At 55.3% G+C, this 25,182-nt stretch overlaps 1 protein-coding gene across 11 annotated transcripts in view; it reads left to right on the forward strand.

Moving 5' to 3' along the window:
* The window catches only part of PLEKHA6 (pleckstrin homology domain containing A6), a 135,596-nt gene that overhangs the window by 76,110 nt on the left and 34,304 nt on the right, over positions 1 to 25,182 (forward strand). For all 11 annotated transcript variants that reach the window (XM_079761807.1, XM_079761810.1, XM_079761808.1 and 8 more), the window contains 5 exons: positions 14,496 to 14,576; positions 15,262 to 15,376; positions 20,640 to 20,744; positions 21,433 to 21,505; positions 23,648 to 23,748. In XM_079761807.1, coding sequence (XP_079617933.1) covers positions 14,496 to 14,576; positions 15,262 to 15,376; positions 20,640 to 20,744; positions 21,433 to 21,505; positions 23,648 to 23,748 — 475 coding nt within the window. The remainder of the gene's footprint in view (positions 1 to 14,495; positions 14,577 to 15,261; positions 15,377 to 20,639; positions 20,745 to 21,432; positions 21,506 to 23,647; positions 23,749 to 25,182) is intronic.

The raw sequence follows: 25,182 nt of genomic DNA on the forward strand, positions 1-25,182 counted from the left end.
CCTGATCCCCTTTTAAAAACGTAACAGAGCAGGAGCCTGGAAATACTGAGGTGCAGGGGGTATTTGCATGTTATGCTAAGCATTTAAAATGGCATCTAAAACATCAGCATCTTTCCCTGTTTTAAGTCACGAGCACATTCCATTAGCAGCCCTGCATTCAGCTATGGCTGTAAAGGGTGCCAGAGCGGGGGTGGTATGGTGCATCTGACCCTCCATAGGCAGTGCTCCCCAGGTTTTGGGGGTATGCTTGGGGGTGAATGAAACAGGTAACAGTGCAGTGTAGCCCCTTTAAGAGACCAGGGCTTCCCAGCCATCAGGCCACTGGGGAGGCAGCCCCGGGCAGATAAGATAAGGCCCCTGGCTGCGTTAAGCCCAGGTCCTGAGCCACAGTGGCTGGACTACTGATAGCCAAACAGGAACCAGCAGTGATAAGGAGAAGGTGCCAGCGACTAGACCCAGGCTGGCCAGCGGTGGGGCAGCCCCATCACCCATTGGGCCTGGAAGGAGAAGGGAGTGTTCACTGTGGGTGTGAGAGCGAGGGCATTTGCATTCTCCTGTGTCTCCTATCGTATTCATGACCATGGTTTAAAATCCCCACTAGACGGCACCTAAAGGCTTTCTATGGAGTGAACGTTCCGTAATATGTTTATTGAGCTCGTACTGTTCTCTCTGCTGATATCTTTGCTCTGGTGAGATGCTCTGATACAGGGTTTGGAGACTACCTGACGTTTTTGCTCAAACTAGAAAAATCCTGCCAGGGACTTAACTCCAAAGAGCCTGGAGCTCCTCACGTGCACCTACTAGTATCTGTATAGATTTACATACAGCCTACATGTGGATGCTTTTATGCTGAATTTAGATTTCCCCAAATCAGCTGCCCATTTTTAAAGGGGCGAAGAGGCGATCGGTGTCTCCCTATTCCTGCCCACCTTTCTTCTGCATCCTGGATGTAAACATGATTTCTGCTACTTGGACCTGTAGAGACTTACCTGTGGCCACATAGTTTGTGCAGACCTGAGCAGCCCTTTGCCTGTCAGGATGTTTCCCCTCTTCCTTTCTATTTCAGTTCCAGGTGCCACTCTCCAAACTCCTGCGTGAGGCGGGCCGTTATTAAGCAAAGAAACCCTCTAGCTACGCAGCCAGGAGCTGAAACCGCTTAGCCACCTGCAGGGATTGTGCACTCGACCCGGACAGAGGCACTTCCGCGGCCCACGGCTCGCCTCCCACGGCCTCTGTCCCAGGGCTGGGCATGCTATGACTACCTTTGTCTGCTCTCCCTCCACCAGGAATAAATAAAAATATCATCCCTCCCCCAGATCCCGGCTCCTCTATTGGCCCGTGAAGCAAATATTTCATAATGTGGGCTCATCCAATTGGGCATCGTGCCAGAGCCAAGCGCCTCAGGTTGCGAGTGAGCTCCAATCAGGCGGGGCGGCCGGGGTGGGACTAGAGGGCTCCCCTGCACATGGGAGGCAGCGCATTGCTCAGGTGCGTGGCGGCAAGGTGGGAGCCGCCACTTCCTCGGGGCTGGGAAGAGGGGACGGGGCGGCCCACCAGCCAGCTGGAGCCAGCCCAGCGCGGAAGGGGTTAAGGCCAGCCAGCATGTGTGGCTGTTAATGATTGCTACCCCCCAGGGACCGGGTGAGTATTAAAGGGAAGCCTTTTCCCTATTGCTGAGTGTGACAGGAGTGAGAGCAGAGGGCCCGCAGAGCGCTCCGGTGAGTGAGTGGTTGTCTGTCTGTCTGTCTGTCTGGGTGGCTCTGGGACAGGTGAGGGCACACTAGATGTACCCCTGTCTTCAGCTGGAGCCAGCTTTTGTTGCAACCGGACACAAATCCCCACCCTGGGGCCAGATTTCTGTATCCTTCCCATTTATTAGAAGGAAACCTCCAGGACTGGGTTAGTCCATCCAGGGGGCGAGCTACTGGGCACGGAAGCCAGAGATGCAAACCATTGTTCCGATGCGGAGACAATGGTTAGTGGCCACCCCACACAAAGCTGCCGCTGCCGCTCTGCCTGCCTCTCGGAGCCATTGTCTCCTGCTCCGGGCGGAGCACAGAGCGCGGCCTCTCGAGGGTCAACCTCCTGGGATGGCCGGGGAGGAAGGCGGACAGGCGCAGCCGGAGGAGCTGAGCTGTGCCGGCCCGTTATCCCTGTTGTTTAGACGGGGAGACGTGGACGGGAGACACAGCGCCGGGGCCGGTGCAGAGAGTTGGGGGAAGAACTCTTAACTCCTTAAGAAGACCAAGTTGTCATTGGGGAGCAAAGTTGAAACCTAGGAAGAAAGGCCACCAATCTTTTGGGGTGCAGGTGGTTGTTGGCCGCTGTCCTCAACTTCCCATTTAGGACCCTCATTCCCGCAACCTCCAGAACGCGGCTCTCCCCCTCCGGCCCCGTCTCGTGACCAGTCCGATCGTGCAGAGTGTGACCGGAGCTCCTGGCTCTGTCTCAGGGGGTGGACCAGCCGACTGCCTTCAGCTGAGGTCCGTCTGTCCCCGCACACGCACGTGACGAAATGAGGGCCTTACTAGCCTCCAACGCAGAACGGTCGACTTTGCCCCGAAGCCGGGAGCCCTTTTGTCCTCGGCCCCTTTCTTGGGAGGGAAGAGGTTGGGGTGAAATCATGGTCTGTGGGAGGCACAGAGCGCGCCCCGTGCCAGTCTTGAGGCAGATCTGAGAGATAGGGCTAACCCACAGGGTGCTGGCTCTTCCTGGTGCTTTCTCGGGCTGGCCTGCCCGCGGGCAAACAGAAACCAGGCACAGCGAGGGGGCGGTGCCAGCCTGGGCGCCGCAGGGCGAGAGCACAGCAGCCAGTTTCTGGGCATGTGAGCCGGGCCGGAGGGGGAGGCAGAGACTGGGCCACGGTCGTGCTCTGCCTCGTACCGGGCGTGAGTCGCCATGTGACCAGCCTTTGGGAGTGGGGGCTCCGTGGGCGTGCAACCCGTGCAGTCGCCCCACATGCTCAGAAGGGCTTGGTGCACCCCCCTGCTGTTGCCATCCTGAGAGTTAATTTTTGTTTCGCACGGGGCCCTGTGAATTACGCAGCGCGTGCTATTCCCAGGCTCAGCCAGAAGCTGCAGCAGCGGGATGGTTACTCATATGCTCCGACAGGTGTGGGCAGCGGCACCTGTTACTCAGGTGTCACTTACCAAGACCGGCTTCTGTCCTGGCCCAGACCTGCCTTCCCCTCTACTGACCTCCCAAAGCGTGTTCCTCCAGTCATGGCTCGTCTTCCTTCAAGGCCACTGCCAGGCAGGGGACAGGGAGAGAGCAGCAGTGTCTCTTACCTGATTCCCTTTCTCCCCCCTTTTCCCTTCCTCCCCAGGGCCCCTCTTTCCTGTCTGGGCTCCAGGCTGGGGTCTAGGCTGGGGAGTACCTCTCCCATCCTCCCTTCTCTAAGCCACAGGAACACACCCTGGCACCTGCTTCACGTGTCATGTGTTAGCACAGGTTCCAGCCAGGTTTGGGGGGGGACAGGGCAGGTGCAGGGGAAGGAAGACTCCTAAGCCTGCTGTCCTTGGGGGCAGCTCCTAGGCCCCGCCCCCTTGCTGGCTTGTCTTGTTCTGGACCAAAAGACCCTGCAGACCACCTTTCCTCTCCCCGCCTCCAGCCTCGGCCAGAAGTTGGCCAATCCAAGTAGAAAAAAAAAAAGAAAAGAAAAGGCAGGAGGGAGGAACATGTCCCTGTGTGTCTAGACTTTTTCTCCTGAACTCTTCCCCCTTTTCATCTCTCCTCTCTCACCTCCCGGAGCCCACCCCCACCTGCCCCCGTGGGGCTGTTAGTAACCATCGTTTTACACTCTGGAGGGGGGGGTCTTCATACATATACCATTTAAAAATGATGGATTATCCAAATTAATTTTAATTGGACTTTGAAATGTATCATTTGGTTTTAGATTTTCAACGTTTTTGTTATTGTTGTTGGCGTAGACTCCCCTTTCTCTCTGTTTAACGGAGGCCTTAAAGGGCACGTGCGACTCCCTGAGGACCCCGAGCCCACGGCTGTGGGAGGACCAGCGGGTCGGGAGTAAGTGTCAGAGCTGGAGAGTGGCTTGGAGACACCGAGCCCAGCGCCGGCCAATGGGCTGCCCTGCCCGGGGAGCTGCTACAGCTGCCCCACCCACTGTGGCCGCCACGGAAATGTGGCCGGTCTGACGGAGGAACTGGATTTTAATTTTATTTCATTCTAATGCATCCATTGTAAACAGCTACCTGTGACTGATGGCTGCTAGATGGGTTGGCACAGATCTGAGATAGTGCTACTTGCTTTATTTTATCCCTTTACTTTATTAATGGTTGTGACATCAGCCACTTATGGAGCAACTATTAGGTGTCAAGCATTTCCCTAAACTAGCAATTCTTAACCGGTGTGCCACGAGAATTTCTAAAGCATGCAATCCCCGACTATGTAGTCAGGGGCACTGACCCCTTCTCCCTTAGATTGTCAAATAACAAAATGACAACAGCCAACACAGCAATAGCTGTCCGAGCTTGAACCATAAATATAAAGGTCATATACGAGGGTTGCATCTTATTGTTTACATTGCATAGTAAGGTTGCACCTTATTGGTTAATTCTTGGTACCAGAAAAACTTATATACAACTATAGGTAAAATCACTTTTATTATTATTATTTTTTTTGTAAATCAATCAGGTTTATACTTCTGTCAGATTGGCAAAAAATACATATTTTTTGATGTGCCGCAGAATTGTAGTAACCAGCTTATGTGTGCCAGGATATGAAAAGGTTGAAAAGTGCTGTCCTAGACGTTCAGCGTGATCTTGTTTGATCCCCTCAGACACTCCGGCATCCGTCCAGGTTACAGATGCAGAAACTGAGGCCCAGGAAGGAAAAAGCAGCGAGTCCTGGCTCTGGGAGCCCTGCCCCCCCCTTCCTTCAGGGTAGTCCCCACAGTCCATTCTTTGTCCTCACCAGACAGCTTTCTTCAAATGTCCTCCAAGGCCTTTCCCCTCCGCATCGTACTTTCCTGCTCTGAGATGCCACAGGAGCTCTGACCGGTGTCCTCAGTCCTTAGAGGGAGAAGGCACGACGACCCTCCAGGCACGGCTGGTTCCTGGCTGGTTCCGCTGGTGGCCCGTCTCCACGCTCCCTTTGGGTCCCCCCCCGCTGCCCCCCCCCCCCCAGCAGACAGCAATGCAGGACATTTCTCTGCCCTCAGAGCGCTAGGCAAGCTCCCCAAGCACATGGGACGTTCCAGACTCAGTCCTGGCAAAGGACATGTTCAGAATTTCCCACAATCCATGTGCGTCCCCGCTGGCCTCTCACTCCCAGTCCAGGAGGCACATGCAGCTGAGCCTCCCTGGGTCCCAGGAGCACCTTACCCTGGAGCTTTGCTGCCGTCCCACCTGCCTCTGCACCCTCACCCCATGCACCTCCCCCTGCCCCCCAGGGAAAGGCTCCTTCCTCCGGAAGTCGTTGCCCAGCTCCTGCTCTTCCGCTCCCATTGATTTATTGCTCTCCTCCTCCCCCCGACAAATCCTCTGCTTTGTAGACTCTTACCAGAGTCCGGCTGGCCAGTAGGGGAGGGGGCAGGGAGAGGAGGGGCCCGGAGCAGATGGAGAACCTGCCCATGGGGTCCCGTGAGAGGATTTGAGGCTGAGCTCTCCTGCCTCTCCCACTCACAATTCAACACCACAAAGCGGAATGCACATGCCCCCACCCGCACCGTGGTCAGACCGAGCCGGCCTCCCCAGCCGCTGCATCAGACGGCCATTCGGGTCCTGCTGTGTGCGAGGTGCTGGCCAGGGCGCAGTGACAAAGAAGGCTAGGCTGTAGGCAGTGTGGATGTGGCTGTCCCGCCCCGCCTCTATATCTAGACAGCCCCCCCCCCCCACACACACACACAGTCCCCAGACCTATGCCCACCGGGGTCACGAGTGAGAGGGTCTGTGCCTTTCATCCCGTGTCCCCCAGCGGCCCGTGGAGCTGGAATCACCCTGGGCCACGAAACTCTCTTCCTTTTCCTTCCCGAACACAAGGCGCTCGGGCTGGGCAGGTAGACGGGACTGGGGCAGCCAAGGACGCGGGAACTTTGTCTCGTCTCTCCTGTCGCCGTAGCTGGGGCAGTGGCCTCAGCGTCCCTGACTCTAAAACGGGCCTTACCTTCCTCCCAGCGTCCGTGAGTGGAGTTCCTTCCCTCCGTTCTGCACCCCCCTCGGCACTATCTGCCCTCCTCCTCTGCTGTCTCCTCTGGTGGGAAAGTTGTGCCGTCTCCTGAACAAGACGTCGCTTATTGCCATTGTTTCATTCTTAAAAGGAGGAAACTAAGGCAGAGAACAGCTTGTCCCTCTCAAGTTGCTGGATTGGGACCCAAGAAGGCATTTGTAGCTTTTGAGGGTGTGGAAGGAGGGACATCAGCCCAGCTTCATACAAACACTCTGTGGAATTCTTCCCCGCCGGTCCGTCACTGCTCTCCGCGGGGCCAGAACCAAAGCTGCTGAGCTGGGAGCGGATGACCTTGCACAGGCGAGAGGACAGCTGGGCCGCCTCAGCCTCTGAAGGGTAGGGGGTTGGGGTGGGGCTCAGCTGGGGAGGAGGGGTAATTAGTTATTGCCCTGCCCTACCTCTCAGCACTCCTTCCCCGCGGCTGTCAGGAGAAGGCAGCGTGGAGGTTGCGGGGAGGACACTGGAGCCTCCTTCCCCTTCCTATCTGGGGGAGCGGGGCCACGCGGAAGGCAGGGCTGGGAGAAGGAAGATGTGGAGCTGGAACCCCAGGGAGCTCCTTGCCCTCCCTCTCTCACTGTCCTTCCCCCGCAGGGAGCAAAACCAAAGCAAGGACGGGAGTGTGAGGGGCCCCAGGGAACTGGCTGGCCCAGGTTTTCACGTTGGGCTAGGGTGTGAGGGGTAGATGCCTGCATCCTGCCCATGACGCTCTTTGGGCCAAGAACCCCAGTTTTTAACACTTGAAGGGACATTGTGTTCAGACAGTTAGGGAATGGCGATCCCAGGAGTGGCATTCGGTAATGTAGCCAATGTGAAGGACACGGGAGTCCTGGAGGGCCCTGCGGCCTCTCTGGGTCACCCAGACGTGGGGAGGGCGGGTCTCAGGCGGGGGGGGGGGGGGCGCGGAGGAGGCTGGCAGAGCAGCTCTTTACCAACCAATAAGGAAGAAGTTCCACATTTTAATAACCAGCATGGCAATGCTGAATAGCCACCCTGGTCACCTTCATTCTCCAGAAGACAAAGGAAATCATAAAGTAAAATAATCAGTTTGAGGATGAGATAGTCCAAGCTAGGGTAGAAGATCAACATGAAGATTCCCCACGAAGTTCCCCCAAGAGATATTCATATTCCCCCCCCCATACACACACATTTACATGTATGTACCCACATACACATATATATTACACACATTGCACATACATAGGCACACATACATGCCTTATAGACATGTACACACATATAGACATGCCTACACTTACATATACTACACATACAACAAACACATAACACAAATATACATGCACATTACACATACATACACATATTACACACAGGTACAAATTTACATGCATACGCAATAGAAATGTACACACATAGACACATGCACACACCATAACACATAGACATACATCACATGCAACATACATACACACATTTACACACCGCGACAATCATGCACACACATTTACACAATCACACAGACACACTAGGCATAGACACATACTTCACAAACAACACACGTACACATACATAGATGCACAAACTACGTAATGCACACTACACACATAGACACACACTCATGCATCACACACAGATACACACATTTATACATGCACAGACACACATTCACACATGCACACACACAGACATATGCATAAACACATATATACACCTAGACACGTGTACACATGCACACAATGAGCCGTTTTCTTGACTAAAGAGTACACAGACCCTCCCACCCTTCCCTGCTGCCTTAGGCTTCCCCTCTCCTGTTAGTGAAGAAAAGGGAGGCAGAGGCCCAGGCCCGGGGTTAGGAGATGCTACAGTGAGACTCGGGGAAGGGCATCCACATGGGGTGGGAGGGAGGAGACCTGGGTCTTATTCGTGATTTCCACCCCTTGGCTCCGGGGCCAGCTCCGTGCTGTCTGCCTGAGGTGCGGGCCCAGGCAGCGTGGCCTTCCCCTGCAGGGGAGGCGGGTAAGGAAATGTGTTTAGGCCCGAGGGTAGGGTGGTGTGGGGGGTGAGCACTGGCAGAGTTAAGCAAGAAAGAGCAGCGAGGGTTTACCGAGCATCTTCAGAGGTCTAAGCTCACTGGCTTGCAGGAGGACACCCTCTTCTTGCCAGTTTGGAAATGACTGTGGCATAGGAGGAGGGGCGGGGCCAGGACGGAGAGGAGAGAGAGCGAGTGCAAGTGCGACGCTGGCAGCTGGGCCCCCAGAGCCTGCACCTGGTGTTTGGGTCTGTGGGCAGCGCATGGAAAGGAGGCCGCGTCCTCCGAGGGCTCCTCCCTTGCACATGCCCAGAGGTGCCACCAGGCCTGACTCACTGGGGCCTCTTCTCTGTGTGCGACAGCAGTGGGGGCCACAGAGGGACTCTGGCTGGCGGGGAGAGGTTGGCTGGGGAGTGGATGTTTTCCCAGGAATGCCTGGGGGCGCTCCAGGAGGCAGGCACATCAGGGTGGCTGGAAATGTAAGCCTCGCTTGGTTTTTAATTGGGACAGAATGCCGGAGCAGATAAAGTGCCTTGAAAATAATGATGCGATCCAGAGCGGGAGGAGGAGAGAGGAAGCCAAACCTCTCCCCACCTTCTCCTCCGCTGACCGCAGAAATCCTCCCTGGAGTGTGGACAGCGTTGGCTTGGAATTTGCTGGGGGAAGAAGGAAGCGAGAGGGATGGGCCAGAGGCAGCCCTGCCTCCCACTCACCTCGCCGTCCTCTCTCCGTCTAATGAGCGGTACCCCCAGAAGCCAGCGCGGTCGGAGGATGAGGAGGCCTGGCCAGGGCTAGTTCTCGTCAGCAGAGTCTCGGAGCCATGGAAATGAAGGGCCTGGTGTAGGGCAGATAACCGAGGGGCCCGGGGCTGCAAGGAGCTGAGTGTCTTTCTCCAGTTGTTGAATATTTATCACAGTGGGAGCTCTGGGCGTCCAGCCTGGGGCGGGGGGGGGGGGGGGGGTGCGTGTGCAAGGGGCCGTGAAGACCCAGGTTGCATGTGCTGCTTTTGACTGCGTAGTGCCAGACATCACTCCAGGTAGAGGCCGGCTCTTGGGGAGGACGCCTGGAGGGGAACCGGGACACTTCTCCCTGCGGTGAGGCGGTCACGAGGACTCGGAGGCTGCGAGCGTCCCTTGAACTGCGGAAAAGCCCCAGGAGATGGAGAGACAAATGCCTGCCAAGCGGCGAGGACCTGCCTCTCCTCTCTGTCGCTTATTGGTCTTGGCACTTCTGGAATGCCAGCCCCACGTGCCCAGCCCGCTGGCGCCTGAGACCGTGTGACGTCATTTTCTATCCGGCACCTGGCATACTTCTTTGTTTTGAAGCAAAATGATCATAACCGTGATCTCTTAGGCACAAAACATTTCACACTTTGGAAGCGTGCAGCCATCATTTTATAGGATTAGAAGGTGTCTCATTTTCACAGGAGAAGTCAAATCAAAGTGCTAATTCACAGTGGATCTTGGACCGAAAGCCTGGCTTAGCCAATTTTCTTTTCACTGATGGCACTGCCACGGGGGCCGCCTTCATAGGTACAAAGGCCAAGGTGAACACCTAGGGGGCAGCCCAGGAGTTTAGGGGTGCTCCTGCCTCCATCCCCAAATCTACTTTACTGCCTTTCCCTGGTGGCATTGGGGGGTCCATTTGGAGGTGCAGAACCACTTGTCCTTGAGAAATGGAGGCCCTTTGCTCCCCCAGAAGAAAGGGCAGAGGAGAGAGAAATGGTGCCCCCCCCCCTGTTTCCTCCTCTAGTGTTCTGCACCTGCTAAGCTCCTCCTGCTGTCTAACCTGCAGTGGGAACCCCGTATGTGCAATTTAGTGGGAAGGAAAAGAGCCCCGGCTAGACATAGTGGGTGCTGCGTGCTGACGTAACCAAGGACCTCAGAGCTCTCAACAGGCCGGGCACACCCTTGAGCCTTCCTTCCTATTCCCTGTGCTGAAGTAATTCAACCTGCAACTTAAGCAAAGGCTGTGGGAGGCTCCTGAGCTCAGCCGGAAAGGAAAAGGGGGTATTTTTGCTTCTAGAGGAAGAAAAACTCATTTTCCCAATGCACCTCCGCCCCCTCCTCCTGTGCCGATGAGCTTAATTTTCTTCCCCTCCTAATGAAGATGGCTCCAAGCCAAGCTGGATATTCAAGGGGGAGCCAGGCAGGGGAGCTGAGTGAGGGAATGAGGGGGCAGAAACAGCTTCTCTCGTGGAGAGGAAGTAATTAATTTTAAGAGAGAGCAGAGATAGGGAAGCCCTTGGTGATAGAATGTCAAACTCCAAATGCAGGTGGATAAAAATGAAATCAGAGCATGGCGAGGTTCTTTTGTTCATTCACTGGCTCATTCATTCAGCAGATGCTGAGCTGCTGCTGTGCACGGGCAGATGCCTCAGGAGAGGCCCCGTTCTTCCTGCCCACAGCAGGGCGCAGGGAGCTGGTGGGAGGGTGCGGCATCTGCGACCCAAAGCCTCTTGTCATTAGGGCAGAGCATTTGCAAACGCACCGCTCACTGTCTGAGTACACTGGCCTTTGGAATGTAGGATTAGTTGCTTAAATATCAGCAGCTGAGGCCCCAGCTCTATCGGACCCGCTCGTTCCATCATGGGTTAAATAATAATGTTGTCCATTTGCTCTTCTGGTCACTGATTGCATGGTTCTCCGACCGCGTTCTACCCTCAGTCCAAAAATGAGATGAGCCCCTCCCTTTCAGTGTCTGTTGGGACGTCACAGAATTGCCATAACAACAGGCTATGATGTCAACAGAATGCCTGGTGCTGCTAAAAGGAACTATGCTGGTCAGAAAGGATGCTGTCCCCCGAAGACAAAAATGGAATAATCTGGAAAGCCAGAGGACCTGGAAATTGGTATCGGAAGGGACGTCTCGGCGGTGTAAGACAACAGCGGGTCTGGAGCCTTCTTTGCTGGAACCCTTTACAAGCAAGCGAGGCACTTAGGGAGACTGACTGGAGAGCCAGCGGGCGTGCCTGGAGGCGGGGGATGGAGGAGATGACCTTCAGAGGCCCTTGCACCCCGAGGGCCCTAGCCGCGGAGGATGCCCGGAGAAGGGGGAACTTGGCCATCGGCGGGCGCGGCGTGGAGAGTTCAGGGGAGTGAACGACAATGCAGCGCTCCTTGCCCTTGAGCAGATCTGACGGTGCCAGCTGGAGTTCATCACATCGCATCTGGGAGATTTTCAGAAATCAACACACAGTGACCCCCCTGAGCCCCTTCGCTGCCCTCTTCCTCACGCGCTCTGGGAAGAAGCCTTCCTTCCGTTTTCTCCTGAGCAGAGAAGCCGGTTCTTGCCACCAGCTCTGGCTCCCCAGCCCGGCACCCGGCTCCACGTGCTCCTCCGCTGGACCACCCCACGCCGGGAGCAAGCGAGCTGGCGCTGTGTCCGAAGGGAGCGCGCGGGGAACTTGGCAAAGCTTCGCTCGTTCTGCTCCTGCCCAGACAGAAGAAGGCTGGGCAGGCCGGGAGAGGAGAGAGGAGACGGAGCCACCTCGGCGTCCAGGCAGCAATAGCACAGGAATCCGGAGCTTCATTTAACCCCTGAGCCCACAGGACCGGAGCGTCTGGGTTGGGAGGCGGAGGCAGGGAGGACCGCCTTCCCCCAGGTCGGCTGGCTGAGTTTCTGCTGAGCAGACGGGCATGCCAGCCCCAGACTCCGCCGCCTGCCCAGCTGCGCTGTGTCCTTAGCTCAGTGAGGCCGGACTAGCTGGAAGTTGTACACCTGCTCCACATGCCTGTCTCCATCTCGGCATTTCCTCCTGGGGGACTTGGACTGGGAGGGGCAGCCCCGCTCGCTTTACTCTGCCGGGAGCACTCTGATGGGCTGGATGCTGGGGAGCCACAGGCCCCGTAGAGCACCTGGGCACCCTTCCCACCACCTGGGGAGAGCCCGCCCCTTTGCCTCGTGCTAGAGCTGGGAAGGAGGGGGGGGACCAGCAGTGTCTGGAGCTCGGCCAGGGACCGAAGGACTTACTGCTCAGAGGATGGTAGGAGCAGGGTGGCTGGGAGGTCCTCCGAGGCTGCTGAGCGGGGACAGAGCTGCCAAAACGATGTTGAAGTTCCGGGCCGATCGCCGGGTCAGGTAGGGATTTCTTCAGTGGACATAAGCCGAGCGAAGTGAGAGCAGGCGGAGTTGGTGGCTCCTTGGACCCGGGCTTCAGAGTGTGGGGTCCGCCGACCCGCCCTGGAGGCGGGAGACAGTTAGGTCAGTGGCTGCTGCATTGCAGTGCTTGTCAAGGGGAAGCTGTGCTGGAACTGGTGGTGCCGGGCTGGAGAGAGGACGTCATTTGTAGGGGCTGCTGGGTAGAGAGTCTGGGGCAGGGAGGAATTCGCGGTGCCCTGAAAACAGTGCCAGCTGACAGCAGACTGCGTGTGTGTGCACGTGTGTGTGTGTGTGTGTGTGTGTGTGTGTGTGTGTGTACGAGTGCCTGCAGGAAAGGTGTCAGCAGCGTTAGCAAAGGAGCGTGTAAAGCACAGGGGACTGGGGTGGGGACCGGTGCTCTGTGCCACATGGGAAAAGCAGAGACCTTGGCACCTGAAGGACCTTAGTTGTCAGACTGCCCACCCCCTGGGCCCTGGGGGGCAGAGCCAAGGATGAGGGTGACTGAAAACATCTACCCATCCTTGCGAAGGTTCCCTGTGGGTAAGTTGAGGAGAGCATCCTGGTTGCACCTGGCAGGGAGGAAGGAAGAGAGTTTGAGGAGCGGGAGCAGGTGATCAATATACTGGTGTTAGAACCCGGGCCAGGTGGCCAGCAAGCCCAGGCTGCGAACCCCAGATTTCCCCCTGGGCCAGTGGTCGGCAAACTCATTAGTCAACAGAGCCAAATATCAACAGTACAACGATTGAAATTTCTTTTGAGAGCCAAATTTTTTAAACTTAAACTTCTTCTAACGCCACTTCTTCAAAATAGACTCGCCCAGGCCGTGGTATTTTGTGGAAGAGCCACACTCAAGGGGCCAAAGAGCCGCGTGTGGCTTGCGAGCCGCAGTTTGCCGACCACGGCCCTAGGCTCTCACCACCACCCCGCTGTGCTCCCATCCACTACATGCCTTTGAATTTGATCTCAACATGGTTGGTTTGGAAGCTGAAAAAATACCCTTTGATATTATCTTCAGCTTCAACAGACAGCCGGGGGCTGGGATGTGTCCCGGGGCTATTGAAAGGGTCTCCAAAAGGTTCTTTTACTTCCCTCGTGCAGCTGAAGGGACCAGGCCCAGGTCTCTTTCCCGTGGCACCAGCTGACCAGCTGGCCCTCCACCGTGGGGGTGCTAGTGTGGCCGGTGTGAGGACCCACAGCCTCGGCACAACCTCAGCAGGCTCTGTCCAGGCTGTGTCTCCCCGGGGCTGGGTGAGGAGGACTCAGCACCCTTCCAGCCCTCACTGGCTGCAACTTTCTTGCCAGGTGGTCCCCTGTGTGGCGAATCCATCTCAAATGGCTGCCTTCTGTGGCTTAGACCCACTGTACCAGCTCCCTCCACGTTCATCTCCTCCCCCATCTCCCCAAAGAGCCACCAGGGAACTGGCCTGACATTCAGTCAGCTGGGAGGCACGGCAGGACTTTCCAAAGGAGCCTCCATGATTTTGTTCCCCATCTGCCTCTGCACAGACCCTGTCCTGGTCCATGCCCCCTGCTTCCTGCAGGCTGTCCTCACAGCACCCCACTTCTGGGCCACACATCCCTTAATTAGATCTGACTGTTGAGCCAGCACTTAACCTTACTGTGGGACACGCCTGAGGTCTCAGCGATACCCAGTAGCGCTTACCCTAGGAGACCCTGGACTGAGTGTGTGTGTGAGGAGCGGGGAGAGGGGGTCCCAACCCAAGCTCAGGAATGGAGTTTCTGGATCTCTCATTTCTCCTAAGGAGATGGAACACAGAGCAGCAGGGGAGGGAGTCCAAGGTCATGGGAGGATTCTCTCAGCAGAAATGAGTGAGCAGTTTTTATGTGGAGCACTGGCGGGCCTTGTCCCAGGGAGGGGACATACCACACGTGAAATCTTGGCTGTTGGAGTCCCCTCCCTGCCCACCCCACACCTGCCCAGGATGACCACAGGTTACGTGGGGCTCATTTCCAGCCTCAGGGGTCTCTAGTAGGTAGTGAACACTGACCAGTGAAAGGTGTCTTCCCCCAACCTGACTGTGCTGCTCTCTCCACATCCCGGTCTTCCGTTTGCTTCCATCTCGCCTCAGGATTCCACTGGAGGACAGAGGGACGAGCTCCCACGTGGTCGCCGTCCCGTCACTGCCCAGGAACTGTTCACCCTTTGCGGTGTCTCCACTTCCTTTGTCTTGACCACGATTTCTCTCTTTTGCCTCCACAGCCACAATGAAAGACGGAACACCTTTCTACACCCAGTGACTGGCCAGGTCCCAGAAGAAAACAAAAAATTTGACTTGAAAACGTAGGTTTGCCCCACTCCCTGCCTGCCCTTTCCATCTTTAGCTACCTCTCTCCACACTTCACCTCCGGGAAGGAGCGGGGGGGGGGGGGGACGGGGGAAGGAGAGCAAAGAGACTTAGGGCCACTCCCCTCAGTTCTGAGGATGGACGCTGCTGAGACCCTCTGGCTTGACACCCTCGTCCACTTTTCCCAAAACGTAGCAGGTCCCAGGTTGGTGCCTCTCACAGGCTGAGCTAGAGGAGCGAGACAGGCCTGAATTGGGCACATCACCCAGGGGCCTCTGAGGGGAGTCGTGAGGGAATCAGATACAATCATGGGAGCCAAATGCCAATTCCACTCGCTCTGCATCTTGGCTCAGTGAGGGAAAGAAGAAAGATAATTAAATGACTCTCATAGTGCGCTGGGCTATTGTGTCTTTTAAATTAAAAGGGAAAGGAGTTCTAGAGTCCTGGGGTTGAGGTTTTTTTAAATAAACTCACAGGAAAGAAAGAGGAGACACTCCGGGATCACTGGCAGATAGTCTCAGAAGAGCTGAGGGAGTAGCTGCGATGACCTCTTGATAGCACTGAGGGATCTCATTTTGTGCTGATGTTGGAACAGGGGGTGCCAGGGTGGGACAGGGATGGAGGTTTCCATTGTTTCTTGGTTCTGAATAGTCTCTTCTCTTCTGGTCAACTTGAAATCAGATCGGCCTTGGACATGTCCAATAAAGCAGGTGGGAAACGCCCGGCTACCACCAACAGTGACATATCCAACCACAACATGGTGTCCGAGGTCCCTCCAGAGCGGCCCAGCGTCCGGGTGAGTCCAGCCTCCAAGGAAGGCTGTCAGTCAGGAATCCTAGGAAACGCATTAGCCTGTCCAGCTCTGTCTGAAGGCTTCAATGAGCAGGTGAGGTGCTCAGACCAGAACCTCACAGAAAACCAGCATCTACACCAGGGGCTCTCCACCTGGGCACCATTAGCATTTTGTGTTGGATAATGCTTTGCAGTGTGGTTTGATTCATTATAGGATGTTGAGCAGCATTCTTGGCCTCTACCCACCAGAGGCCAGTAGCGTTCGCCATGTGACAACCAAAAATGTCTCTAGACATTGTCACGTGACCCCTATGGAACAAAGTTGCCCCATCCTCATTGAGAACCACCAATGGACCACTGATAACTCATGAAGGAGATGGCAGTTGAGAGCTCAGAAAGGGAGGAAGAAGGAAGAGGGTCTCCGGAGGAAGAAGTAATCCAGAGAAGAATGTTGCAGGGAGGTCAATGTGATGAGATCTTACTTGGATGAAAACACCCATGGGGCTTAGCAACACTATGGTAACTGGACACCTGACTAGGGCAGTTCCAGTGGTGTGATGAGGGTGGAAGACAAACCAGAGAGGGCTGAAGAGGAGGTGGAAGGGGAGATGGAAAAACACTGAAGAGTAGACACTGTTCTAAGAAACTAGACAATCCGTGGTGGTCTAGTCATGCAATGGAGTACTCTCCAAAAATTCAACAGACTAGATTTGTATCTATACTAATAAAAGCTTAATATGCTAATTAGACCGGGTCGACTGGCCATCTTCCAGACGTCCGACTTCCTTCCTGACAAAGCCATGGTGGTGCGGGCCGAGGGGTGATCAGGCCAGCAGGGGAGGGCAATTGGGGACGAGATTAGGCTGGCAGGTGAGGGCAGAGGGCGAGATCAGGCCTGCAGGGGAGGGTAGTTGGGGGTGAGATCAGGCTGGCAGGGGAGGGCAGTTAGGGGTGATCAGGCAGGCAGAGGCAGTTAGGGGCGATCAGGCAGGCAGGCAGGTGAGTGATTAGGAGCCAGTCGTCCCAGATTGTGACGATAAACCGGCAGTCGTTCATCCCCCTAGGGATCCCAGATTGGAGAGGGTGCAGGCGGGGCTCAGGAACCCCCCTCTGTGCATGAATTTCATGCACTGGGCCTCTAGTGTATTAATAAGGATAAATCTTGAAAATATAATGTTGAGTAAAAAGCAAGTTGTAGAATATGAAAAATATATCATTTATGTAAAATACATAAACATGAAAAACAATACTACATTTTTACAGATAAGTATGCAGTACATGCATATAACGACGGACAGGCAGGCTAATTTTGGGTCAGTGGTTGCCTCTGGGGAGGAAGAAAAGGTAATGAAGTTTGGGAGGGGCTCAAAGGGAGTTTCAGCTCTATTTGTCATGTTTTATTAGAGAAAAACAACAACATGTAGTGGTGCTTTATTCCTTTTCTAAAATGTTTAATATTTTTTTAAAAAACTTTTAAGGAAACTTGACTGTTAAGGGACATGAGGGGCAGAGGGTGGAAGCTAGAAGGTATGCAAGATGAAGGTAGATTTGCTTTGTTCATTTTGTTTTGTTTCAAGGTGTTAGAAGCAGGAGTGGAACGAGCCAGTGGATAGGTTCAGGAGAAAGGGGAAGCCAGGGAGTCAGGACTCAGAGGCAGAGGGGCTGTTCGCCTGGATAGGGGAGGGCCATTCTTCCTGAGACTGCATTAACAAGGTATTTGAAGTTGGGGGGCAGTTCTAGGAAGTTAAAGGCATTCCCACCTGATGTCCTCAACTTTTGCTGGGAAGTAGGAGGTAGGGTTTTCTTCTGAGAGGAGCTGGGTGAGTGGAAAGGTATTGGGGGATTTCAGAATATGCCCAAGGTTTGGAGAACAGGAACAGTGGTCAACGAGGGACATATGAAATATTATCTATAGTGTTAAAAGGTCATCTAGGGTCATAGACTCAATCTGTGTGGCTCCAGTCCCCAGGTGTGTGGTTTTCCTCCAGCGATGCTCAGAGCCTGGCGATGGGAGCAGGGAAGGCAGGTGGTTGGGTGGACCTAAGACTGAGGGTTGCTGGGAAGCAGTGGCGGAAAGACGAGGAGGCTAGAGCACGGAGGGGTCGCCAGGAGAACAGCTGGAGTGGTGAGCTTTGGGGAGCAGCCTCCAGGCTGCTGAGAGGAGGTGAAACTATGACTGACGATGGACGGAGAGGAAAGGGAAGATTTGGGGACTTGCCTATTCTTAGACTTCTTCAGATGGCTAATCTCAGCCTTACATGTGGGGTTTTACTAGAAAAATTTGAACAATAATTTTATTTCCCAGTTTGGGGAGTACGTTATCATAAAGCCCATTTTCTTCTTTCCTTCCTTCTGTAAGTATTTAGCAATGCTTATTATAGCTGCTAGGCTCCGGCAATAAAGAGATAAACAAAAGTTGCTCCCTGTAAAGAGCTCACAGTCTCGTGAAGGAGGCGGAGGGCCAACAGTTCCACTGCAGGGTGAAAAGCTCTAGACTCTAAGAATGAGGGGATAGGAGGGGGAGCTAACTGCTCTGGGAGATTGGGGGGTTCTGTGCAGTGGGGGGTCTGCACTAGGCTTTAAAGAACGGGTTTGGATTTGTAGGTAAGGGAGATGAGGCTCCCCGCCTCTGTGGAAGAGCAAGTGAGCAAAGGCATGGGGGTGGGAGAGAGGCGCAGGAGTTAGGCACGACAGGGCTGCCTGCTAGTGTGGCAGAGGTGGGCTCCGGGCCCTGCCTGATTTTATGGACCTGGCCTGCGGTCCTGTGCTGATGAACTTGCATTCACTTCTAAGTGATGAGTGGCGGTGAGAGGTTTTCAGAGAGTGACGTGATGATGCTGAGTTTTTAGAAAGATCCCCTTAGTTCGTGGCAGAAGAGATGACAATCTGTGAGGCGACAGGTGAGATTTGAGAACTTTAAGGAGGATAGACTCCTTAGTCCTGCGTAAGTGATTGTATAAAGGAATGGAGGCACGCGTGTGAGGTGGTTCAGAGCTCTGGTCTGGGCAACTGGGTGGGCTGTACCATTCACCAAGAAGAGAAATACTGAAGATCAGTTTGGCTAGAAAGAGGGTGAGTTTGGTTTTGTACTTTTCTTAATCCTGTTTGGACAATCAGCTGCCAAATGAACCGGGGCTAGGAGAGGGGTCTTAGATGTAGATTAGGGAATTGTCAGCTTATTGCTGGTGGATGACATTATAGGAGCACAATGTATAATGGTATGAAAAGAGGTGGAGGCGGGTGAGGAGTGCAGGAGAGGAGAGGAAGCCAGGATTCTTCCCAGTAGCCTATCCCTGAAGGGAAAGAAGGAAGGGAGGGAAGGTGTTACCTGACAGGTGTAGGGATGAGGGGGCAGGTGTAAGTAGGGGTGAGGAGGAGAGAGAAACAGACAGATGCTTTAAGAAGAGATACCTGAGTGTGTTTGCTGAGGAGAAGAAGCCAGTGGAGAAGGAAAAGTTTAAAAAAGATTTGAGAGCTTATGGATGGGGCCAAGTCTCAGAGGAGATGGTGGATTAGACGTGTGAGCCTTAGAAAGAACAATGCCTCTTCTTCCTCCTCCTCCTCCTCCTCCTCCTCCTCCTCCTCCTCCTCCTCCTCCTCCTCCTCCTCCTCCTCCTTCTTCTTCTTCTTCTTCTTCTTCTTCTTCTTCTTCTTCTTCTTCTTCTGACATTGGAGGGAAAGAGACAGATAGGGTAAGGGCAGTAATTTTCTGGGTAAAATGGTGTGAAATTGAGGGCATGTGTGTCTGATAAACCTCAGTTTTCTCTTTGGAGGAGGATCCAGGTCCACCATGGGGAGTGCAGAGAGAGGAGTCACAGGGCTTGGGGGAACCGTGAGGGTACATATGGAGATGGCATCTGGGGCTGGGCCCAGCAGGGGCTGGAGACCGTGGGTCTGTGGTGGCCTCCATCTGTATTGCAGTGTGGTTTTCAACAGCAGCACCAAGGTCTGGCTGAGTGCAGGGAGGGTGGGTACTTGGATTAATCTGGGATTTTGAGTTTTAGAGAAGAGTGAGCAGAAAGACAGCGGATGGGGTGTTTGAGAGGGCAGTTGGGTTATTCTACTGCGGGGCCTAGGTTTTGTAAGGAAAGGACTACAACCAGGAGGTGGCTGATGGATCCGGAAAAAAGGGAAGAATTGAAGAGCTGGGGGTCCCAGTGCAGTAGGAAAGCTTGTGTAGCTGAGTAACAGAGTGAGAAAGCCCAAAGGGTGGAATGTTTTGATCAGAAAATGAGAATGGCCCTAACCGGTTTGGCTCAGTGGATAGAGCGTCAGCCTGTGGACTGAAAGGTCCCAGGTTCGATTCTGGTCAAGAGCATGTACCTTGGTTGCAGGCACATCCCCAGTAGGAGATGTGCAGGAGGCAGCTGATCGAATGTTTCTCTCTCATCGATGTTTCTAACTATCCCTTTCCCTTCCTCTCTGTAAAAAAATCAATAAAATATATTTTTTTTAAAAAGAAAAGGAGAATGTTAGAACTGAAGATGTTAGCCGTGAAGGGACTGAGGTGCTAGCTGGGTCTAAGGAGTGGCCATGAGAGTCGATTGCTGGGGTGGCAGTGGAGGGTTTCGGAGGTGAGGACATCAAGGTTGAATCAAGTTAAGGCAGTGGGTGGGTCATCCTCGGGAACAGTGTCACCATGATGGCAAGACTGAACGAAGAGGATGACCGGCTCGGAACGATGCTCTGGAAGCCGATGGTGATGAGAAGGACTAAACGGGGGGAGATCCGTGGTGCCTCAGGAGAGGGAGCAGATGCCAGGATGTGGGAGAAGGATGGTATCCACGTGGCAGTGAGGAGCTAGAACACTCGTGTCCGTGTTCCCAGCTCCGTGGTGTGTTGGACACTGAGAATGCACAGGACTCTGAGAGGATGGTGGTACAGGCAAGGCACTTGCAGCTGAGTGGGTTCCAGAAAGCACGATGAAAGAGGAAGGGAGTAAGGACAGTAACAGAAGGGTAGGCCAGGAGTGACATGACAACTCTTACTTTCTCCCCAAGGAAACCCCGAAAGGCCCACCGCTGTCAGACAGGCGGGATTATTATCTGAGCCCAGTTTTGGAAATAAGAAAAAAAAGTCAGACTTAAGCGGCTGTGCTCTTGAGTTAGTAACACAGCCATGATTCGCACGCGGGCCTCCCAGCATGAGGGCGCCTCTGGCTACCCCAGGGCAGTATAACCCAGAGAGGTCTAGCTGCTCCCCTGGCCAGCGGCACGGGAAGCAGGAGGGGGAAGAAGCCAGGCCAGCGTCTCTCTCTGCCTCCCTAGGCCACCCGGACGTCCCGCAAGGCCATTGCCTTTGGCAAGCGCTCACACTCCATGAAGCGGAACCTCAACACACCTGTCACCAAGGCGGGCTGGCTCTTCAAACAGGTGAGGCCCCTCTGCCTCCTGCCCCCATGCCCAGTGCTCTCTCCTTGGAGCACTGTAATTCCTCCGTGCTCACCGCAGTCCGTGTCTGTTTTGGTATGTCCTCCCATCGCTCATTTGGTATATCTCTGTGAATAAGTCTGCTAATGTGATGAAAGCTCAGAGAAGTCAAGTATCTTCCCAAAATCACGCAGAAAAATTGGGAATCCAGCTAGATTTCCCGATGGGCGGATACAATGATTTTGAAATGTGCTACGTCACCCACCCTATGGGAGCAACCTGCTGGCTCCTCCTCAGCTGGTCCTCTGGCTATGGCAGGGATGGTGGTGGTGGTGTCTCCTTTAAGTCTCGGTCCAGCAATTCTCCCCATTGTCCTTGCCACTGTCCCTGCCTGCCCTCTGCTCACTCATTCTGGCTCATTTCTTGCCCTTTTTATCTTCAGAGGGGGTGGGGGGGGAGGGGAGGGGAAGCCCTGAGGCCCAAGATGACAGAACTGAAGGTCACAGGCAATGACCCCATGTCAGGTGCCTGCATCCGGGGTCTCGAGGGGGTTGCTGCTACTTGCTAGTGGCCGAGCTGCAACCAGAGGCGGGACGTCCTTAAAGTTAGTGCCGTGCTCCTCCCATGACCTCCACTCCTCCCCTGCCCAGCTCACAGCCCCTCCGTCTGTCTCTCTCCACGTGCCCCGCAGGCCAGCTCCGGGGTCAAGCAGTGGAACAAGCGCTGGTTCGTCCTGGTGGATCGCTGCCTCTTCTACTATAAAGGTGAGCCTGCCCCAGGCCTGAGGGGGCGAGTGCCTACCACTCCTCCCATTCTGCCAGACCACTACCAGCAGGGCACCTACTAGCCGGAGCGTGTATGTTCCTCTTCCTCCTGTCCCATGGGACGCACGATCCGGTCCACGAAGGCAGTGGGCTTTGTCCATTGTGTTCAGTGCAGGCACTTAGCAGGTGCTCCGTCCATGTGGAATAGACGCATACCCCCAGCTTCTGCCCTCTTTGTCCACCCAACACTCACTCCCGACCCCCTCCAAAGCAGAGGAGGGCAAAGACCTGACAACATGGGTGCAGCAACCTCGAGGAAGGTGTTTTTAAAACAGACACAGCAACACTGTCTCGGGGAGAGCTCAGAGGGAGCGAGCAGCGTGGTGACGGTGGTGGTCCTGTCGCCCTGACGCAGGGCACTGGGTAGAGAAGGGTGAAATGTCTTTGCAGCAGAAGGGGCCGTGCCCTTTTCCTCTGCGCCCCTCCACGCTCCTCCACGCCCCCAGAATGGCAGAGCCCAGACTCCTCTGGACCTTCCTGGAGCAACTCGGTGAATCATTAACTTTGGCAAACAAAGGCTGTACCCAGTGCCACCCCCCCGCCCCCAGTGCTGCTATTCTTGTGCCCCGAGTTGCTGCCACCTGAGCTCTGGGGAGAGAGCAGGGAGGGACTGCATATACAGGTCCAGTCCCAGAAGAAACCCCAAGGTTGGGGCAGAGGAATCTGCCCAGGCTAGGCCTCCAGATAGAGTGTGAACAAAGTGGGGGAAGCCAGGATCTCCTCAGAGGAGAGACTCTGGGCCTGGCCTGAGGAAGAACCTTAAAAATCTGTGCATGTCAAAGGGCACTGCTCTGGGGGTCACTATCCACTGAGGTGCTCTCAGGAGACCCCTAAATGCAGACCTGGGCAGGGCCAGGCAGAGCCGTCTCCTCCAGGGACTGGCAGCCTCTGCTTTCCTGGTCTCCAGGCCGGGTCCCTCCTGCTCCTTCGGCTTAGCCCTTCTCTGGGTACCACGCAGGGTCTGCGCAGGAAGCTGGACGCTGGGCCAAGTATCTTGTGCAAGTGAGGAGTGAGAGGAAAGAGGGAACCAGTGGAGTTTATAAGCCCTAAGAGATTTCTTCTGAACTCTCTCTGGGGGGTTTACAGGATCTCCAGCCCAGGGCATAAGGAGCTATTCTGGGCAAGTGGGGAGTGTCTTGCCATGGCCTCCTAGCTGCCCCCATCCTGTCCCACAGAACACCCCGCCCTCGGGGCCTCCTGCTGACAGCTGGGTGCCCGACTAGCTAATCCATCAGGCTCCTCTGGAGATCCAGGATGAATTATGTAACAGCCTGCTGGCTAGCCTGATCCAGGGACCAGAGGGCCAGGAGGCCATGCGGGGGCAGGAGTGCCCTGAGACACAGAGATGTAGAGGGGGTGTGCGTGTGCATCGGGAGGGGACAAAGCAAGCTGCTGGGTGCCGGGAGGAACCTTAGAGACAGTTCCCCAGAGGAGCCAGAACCACAGAGGGCACCGTCCACGCCCCCACGCCCCAGCCCGCGATCCTGCTGTGTGCATGGCGCTGGAACAGGCTGGTGCTGGGCAGGCACTGTGCACGGTGGAGGCGTTAAGAATGACAGCGTGGGGGTCAGACTCCCGGGGTTCAAAGAGCAGCCCTGCACTTTCTACTTAAGTCACCTTGGACAAACTACTTAGCCTCTCTGTGTCTCAGAAAATGGGGATACTAGCAGCCCCTGTTCACGGGACGGTTGAGAGGGTTCAACCCAGGAAGGCATTTCCCTCGGGACAGTTTCTGACGGAGAACAAGGGGCTCTCATTGGTTTGCCTGCTTGTGTACGAGCATGTCAGCTCCCCGAGGGTGGGGCCGCTTCCCTGTCATTCCCCTCTCGCCATGCCCAGAGCATGTCCGCAGCCACCACCCGCCCCCGTGCCCCGATCCAAGAGCATCCTCCTGGTGGTGTGGTGCGCAGAGCACAGCCTGTGTGCTGGTGAGGGTGGCCCTGCGTGCCTACTGCAGATGAGCAACAACTGCGTGTTGCAGTTTATCATAACAGGGCTGACGGGCTCCTGTCTCCTCCCCTGCACACGCACGCGCGCACACACACACATACACGCACCTCACCTGCCTCTGTTTCCTGACAGATGAGAAGGAGGAGAGCATCCTGGGCAGCATCCCCCTCCTGAGTTTCCGGGTGGCCGCGGTGCAGCCCTCGGACAACATCAGCCGAAAACACACCTTTAAGGTCAGTTGGCCGGAAATCCCTCTCCCAGGTCCGATGGGGGTGGGGGTTGGGGGCTGCTCTCCTAGAGCACAGTGGCGATGGAGAAGGGTCAAGAGCCACCTTCCGAGGAGTCGGAGTTGTAGCGAGGGAGCGAGTGGGCAGTGCCCTGGACTAGGTGCGGGCTGTCCTGAGGCCAAGCAGAGGCCATGCGGGACCCTGTCCTCTTTCCCGGGGGTTGGGTGGGTGACCTCCCCAGGGCAGGCCAGTAGAGGCGTGCTTCCGTGGCACCCCAGTTTTTTCCTGGGAGGAGGGAGGAGCGGATCAGCTCTATTAGGATAAATATCGATGGATGTAGCCTGTTATTTTCGAAGCCTGTGGACCCTCTGCCCAGTGGCCAGGCACCTCACAGCGAGGCAGGGGATGGGCTGGAGGGGGGCTGAGGTTCTTTCTGGAAAGTCTTCCTCCCCGCCTTGGGCCCAGGAAACCAGATCGACAGCAAACTTGCTCGAATTTCAGTCTTTAGAGGAAATTAGGGGTTGAGTTTCATTATAATCAAGAGAAGCAAACCTCACATAGACAATTGGAGAGAGCGAGTGTGCTCAGCTGCCCGCTCAGCACGCTCCCCCGGGCCCCCCTGGGAATCCGCCCCTCAGAGGCTGCAGCTGGCTCATCCGAGGCAGGGTTTTTTTCCACATTTAAAAATGCACGACCTAGTAAACATGATTTTTGTATTTTATGATGAAAAGACTCTAGGTTCCTTTCCCTTTTCCAAATACGAAATTACGTTGCTGCCCGTGTGTTTTCTCAGCACCAAGCCCCCTCTCCCAGTGGAGAGTCGCTGCCCAAGGCCCTGCAGACCTAAAGCTGAGCTGGCAGGGATGGGGCCTGCAGGTCACCCCAGGTCAGGGTCCGAGCCTCAGAGTCCGCCCCTTCCTGTCCCTCCCACTCGGACCACCGGGAGGCGGTGGGCCGCACACACAGGTGCTGCTCGGGGAACAGGAGGGGCTTCTCTGGCACATAATTAGTTTGCAGCCTCCCGGGGTCCTGTCTGCCAGAGGTGTGAACAGAATGAACAATTAATAAAACTCAGGCTCCAGGGAGCCGGTTCTAGCTGTGGAAATAGGAACGGGCTGTTTAACCAACAGCAGACGCACACACCCACACAGGCAGACAGCCTGTCACCCTCCCCCCAGACCTGTGCGCAGACACATGCTCGGAGCTCGGCCGGCCTCGGATGAACACCGATGGCTAGCACCCCCACCACAAACCCCAGATCTCACTTCTGTGCCCCCCGCCCCCCGTTCCTCTTTAAACCAATCGAGAGCAGTGCTCAGTGGCCACAAAGGGTTCCACCCTGGCTATTCAGAGGCCCCTCCCCAGGGAAGGGAGGGCAGCTGGCACAGATGGAGGCTTGTCCTGCTGTGGCCACCAAGCAAAACTCTTGGGTGGCTGATA

This window comes from Cnephaeus nilssonii (genome assembly GCF_951640355.1).
Source record: "Cnephaeus nilssonii genome assembly, chromosome: 21".
Taxonomy (NCBI): domain Eukaryota; kingdom Metazoa; phylum Chordata; class Mammalia; order Chiroptera; family Vespertilionidae; genus Cnephaeus; species Cnephaeus nilssonii.